Source organism: Procambarus clarkii, chromosome 20, assembly GCF_040958095.1.
Source record: "Procambarus clarkii isolate CNS0578487 chromosome 20, FALCON_Pclarkii_2.0, whole genome shotgun sequence".
In the NCBI taxonomy this organism is placed as follows: Eukaryota; Metazoa; Arthropoda; class Malacostraca; order Decapoda; family Cambaridae; genus Procambarus; species Procambarus clarkii.
This window is the reverse complement of record NC_091169.1, coordinates 17,233,227-17,238,226: the sequence shown is the minus strand read 5'-3', so window position 1 is coordinate 17,238,226 and position 5,000 is coordinate 17,233,227. Positions and strand designations below refer to the sequence as shown.

Below are 5,000 nucleotides of genomic sequence, written 5' to 3'. Positions count from 1 at the left end.
GATATTGAAATTGAATTTGTTAAAATCTTTAACATTTTGTGACAGGTGTCGTGGATCAGGCAGGAGGACCTGAAGGTGTTGGCTACTGACGAAGTCATCTTCACCTCTGATGAACGCTTGAAGGTGAGTGACACCTTCACTACTGATGAGCTTATGAAGATGAGTGCCACCTTCACCTGCAAAGTAAATTTTAATTATTTATTATTATAGAACACTCAATTACCTTTATTTAATATAATTTATTGGGTAAATTGGCTATTACGCTATTTAAGTATATAATTGTTTGTAAGCTCAATTCCCATTTGAAAGAACCCATTAAATTCCAAGTGATTTTATTTCAGTGTTGTGCTTCCTTTCTTACAGTTTAATATGATAGCAAATATTACTTAAATTAGAAGAATATCTTCAACACTAACATCAGAGTACACTCAAAACATCAGTGTACATTCAAGACAGCAGTGTGCATTCAAGACAGCAGTGTGCATTCAAGACATCAGTGAGCATTCAAGACAGCAGTGTGCATTCAAGACATCAGTGTACATTCAAGACAGCAGTGTGCATTCAAGACATCAGTGTACATTCAAGGCATCATTGTACATTCAAGGCATCAGCGTACATTCAAAACATCAGTGTATATTCAAGGCATCAGTGTACATTCAAGACAGCAGTGTACATTCAAGACGTCAGTGTACATTCAAGACATCAGTGTACATTCAAGACATCAGTGTACATTTGAAACATCAGTGTACATTTGAAACATCAGTGTACATTTGAAACAGCAGTGTACATTTGAAACAGCAGTGTACATTCAAGACATCATTGTACATTCGAGGCATCAGTGTACATTCAAGACATCAGTGTACATTCAAGACATAAACATTTACACTGAGGACAACACCTTACACTGAGGACAACACCGTACACTGAAGACAGTCACACTAACACAGAGATTAGCTGACAAACAGACACACTCATACACACACCGATACACAAACACAGACACAAACACACAGTTCTGGGAGTACTTAACAGTGGTTTGGGATGCCGTCGGTGGAGATCAATTCTCAACCTACAATCTTCAGCCTCTACCACTCTCCCTTCCCTCTTTATCTCCCCCCCCCCCTTCTCTCCCTCTCTCTCTCTCTCTCTCCTTCTTCCTCCCACCGTCTCTCCTATATCCCCTCCCCCCCTTCCTGTCCCCCTCCAAGTCTCCAAGACCTCTGAGGATCTTGTCAACAAGAATTACCTCTGGGGTCGCTTGCCTCCTCCGTATCGCACATTCCCCGCACCTGACCGGAATACTGAACGCCCAGAGGGTGAGAGTGGGATTATTTCTCACGATGCTGAGAGCCCGGGAGAGTTAGATTATAGCAGGATTATCCCAGCGATGCCCAGAGCCGGTGAAGTTGAGATGAGAGAGGGATTAGCCAAATGATGCTGAGTGCCAGAGAGACTGGAAGGAAAGGTAGTGTAATTATTAGGAGAATGGGGCTGTGTCGCCGTGACTATGTAGCACATGGAAGGAGTGGGAGGACAAGGAACTGGGGTGTGAGGACAAGGAGCTGGGGTATGAGGACAAGGAGCTGGGGTGTGAGGACAAGGAGCTGGGGTATGAGGGACAAGGAGCTGGGGTAGGAGGACAAGGAACTGGGGTATGAGGACAAGGAGCTGTTGTATGAGGACAAGGAGCTGGGGTGTGAGGACAAGGAGCTGGGGTGTGAGGACAAGGAGCTAGGGTATGAGGACAAGGAGCTGGGGTATGAGGACAAGGAGCTGGGGTATGAGGGACAAGGAGCTGGGGTAGGAGGACAAGGAACTGGGGTATGAGGACAAGGAGCTGGGGTGTGAGGACAAGGAGCTGGCGTGTGAGGACAAGGAGCTGGGGTGTGAGGATAAGGAGCTGGGGTGTGAGGACAAGGAGCTGGGGTATGAGGACAAGGAGCTGGGGTATGAGGACAAGGAGCTGGGGTATGAGGGACAAGGAGCTGGGGTAGGAGGACAAGGAACTGGGGTATGAGGACAAGGAGCTGGGGTGTGAGGACAAGTAGCTGGGGTGTGAGGACAAGGAACTGGGGTATGAGGACAAGGAGCTGGGGTATGAGGACAAGGAGCTGTTGTATGAGGACAAGGAGCTGGGGTGTGAGGACAAGGAGCTGGGGTGTGAGGACAAGGAGCTGGGGTATGAGGACAAGGAGCTGGGGTATGAGGACAAGGAGCTGGGGTATGAGGGACAAGGAGCTGGGGTAGGAGGACAAGGAACTGGGGTATGAGGACAAGGAGCTGGGGTGTGAGGACAAGTTGCTGGGGTGTGAGGACAAGGAGCTGGGGTGTGAGGACTAGGAGCTGGGGTGTGAGGACAAGGAGCTGGGGTGTGAGGACAAGGAGCTGGGGTGTGAGGACAAGGAGCTGGGGAATGAGGACAAGGAGTTGGGGTGTGAGGACAAGGAGCTGGGGTGTGAGGACAAGGAGCTGGGGTGTGAGGACAAGGAGCTGGGGAATGAGGACAAGGAGCTGGGGTGTGAGGACAAGGAACTGGGGAATGAGGACAAGGAGCTGGGGTGTGAGGACAAGGAGCTGGGGAATGAGGACAAGGAGCTGGGGTGTGAGGACAAGGAACTGGGGTGTGAGGACAAGGAACTGGGGTATGAGGACAAGGAGCTGGGGTGTGAGGACAAGGAGCTGGGGAATGAGGACAAGGAGCTGGGGTGTGAGGACAAGGAGCTGGGGTGTGAGGACAAGGAGCTGGGGAATGAGGACAAGGAGCTGGGGTGTGAGGACAAGGAGCTGGGGTGTGAGGACAAGGAGCTGGGGTGTGAGGACAAGGATCTGGGGAAGGAGGACAAGGAGCTGGGGTGTGAGGACAAGGAACTGGGGTGTGAGGACAAGGAACTGGGGTGTGAGGACAAGGAACTGGGGTATGAGGACAAGGAACTGGGGTGTGAGGACAAGGAGCTGATGTCAACCGAAGTTACTGAAGAAGACCGTACTGGAGGGGGGTCACTACGGGAAGAGAGGGATATGGGACAGACTAAGAGCTGGGATATGAGGACAAGGTGAATACCTGTGTTGCAGATTATTTGAGTATATCTCTACACGCCCAAACCCTACTGACGCCCGACGAAAGCTAAAGATTGTGATGCACCTATGAGAAAAGTATTGAGGCATTGCTAAGGGATCGAACCCTTGTCTCTGGACACCCCAAGCACACACACGCACTGCGAACTGGACCATGGGTTGTAATTTCGGACGGTGCCTTCCAAACTCGAAGTCTGGTAATAGTTCTGCCTAAGATACTTTCAGCTCATCCTGGTCCAGTCGGTAGTGTGTGTATCTGGGAAGTCCAGGACGCTAGTTCGATCCCATTGAACTGCCGCATTATTAACTCAACTTTCTGATGTAATCATCCCTGACTATGTAGAAATTAGATTGTTTAAACACTATACAAACTACCAGAACTATTGAATAGAACTTTTGCATTGTGTTTCTGTCAATGTCTCGTGAACAGGATTTTGACTCAGTGATATAGCGACGTACGTAGTATATCTGAGTATATACTCTGGATATACGTAGTATATATATGTAGTAGTATAACGTTGTGCTGGCCTCGGTCCCTCTCACACAGAGTGATTCTGGTAATCTGTTAACAGCTCTTATAAGCTGGCATATACGTACGAGTCTCTAGACTATTGGGAAGCAATCATACTGATGTCTGCCACAGGTGTAGGACCATTACTAACCCAAGCTGATGTCTCCCACAGGTGTAGGGCCATTACTAACCCAAGCTGATGTCTCCCACAGGTGTAAGGCCATTACTAACCCAAGCTGACGTCTGCCACAGGTGTAGGACCATTACTAACCCAAGCTGATGTCTCCCACAGGTGTAGGACTATTACTAACCCAAGCTGATGTCTCCCACAGGTGTAGGACCATTACTAACCCAAGCTGATGTCTGCCACAGGTGTAGGACCATTACTAACCCAAGCTGATGTCTCCCACAGGTGTAGGGCCATTACTAACCCAAGCTGATGTCTGCCACAGGTGTAGGGCCATTACTAACCCAAGCTTGATGTCTGCCACAGGTGTGGGACCACTACTAACCCAAGCTTGACGTCTGCCACAGGTGTAGGACCATCACTAACCCAAGCTGATGTCTCCCACAGGTGTAGGACCATCACTAACCCAAGCTGATGTCTCCCACAGGTGTAGGACCATCACTAACCCAAGCTGATGTCTCCCACAGGTGTAGGACCATCACTAACCCAAGCTGATGTCTCCCACAGGTGTAGGACCATCACTAACCCAAGCTTGATGTCTGCCACAGGTGTAGAACCCTCACTAACCCAAGCTGATGTATCCCACAGGTGTAGGACCACTACTAACCCATGCTTGATGTCTGCCACAGGTGTAGGACCATCACTAACCCAAGCTGATGTCTCCCACAGGTGTAGGACCATCACTAACCCAAGCTTGATGTCTGCCACAGGTGTAGAACCCTCACTAACCCAAGCTGATGTATCCCACAGGTGTAGGACCACTACTAACCCATGCTTGATGTCTGCCACAGGTGTAGGACCCTCACTAACCCAAGCTTAATGTCTGCCACAGGTGCGGGCGTGGAAGACGGGCGCGGTGTGGGCGTGGGACCTGGTGATTGACGACACTACCCTGGAGGACTCTGGTGTCTATGAGTGCCAAGTCAACACGAGGCCCAAGATGTCCCATCCAGTTACTCTCCACGTGTACTGTTAGTACCTTAACCCACTCCTGGTCCCTGGAGTGAACACTGATCACTAGGGAGTCTTGGTGTTCAGTGTGAACTGTAATCTCATACCTAGTGTTCAATGTTCACTGTGATCACTCCCTAGTGTTCAGTGTTCATTGTGATCACTACCTAGTGTTCAGTGTTCATTGTGATCACTACCTAGTGTTCAGTGTTCATTGTGATCACTACCTAGTGTTCAGTGTTCATTGTGATCACTTCCTAGTGTTCAGTGTTTTGT

The 5,000-nt window shown here is 49.3% G+C and overlaps 1 protein-coding gene across 1 annotated transcript in view; it reads left to right on the top strand.

Annotated features, from left to right (window-relative positions):
* The window catches only part of LOC123755253 (immunoglobulin superfamily DCC subclass member 3), a 132,737-nt gene that overhangs the window by 85,665 nt on the left and 42,072 nt on the right, over positions 1 to 5,000 (top strand). The window contains 2 exon segments of the mRNA XM_069328178.1: positions 46 to 123; positions 4,606 to 4,744. Coding sequence (XP_069184279.1) covers positions 46 to 123; positions 4,606 to 4,744 — 217 coding nt within the window.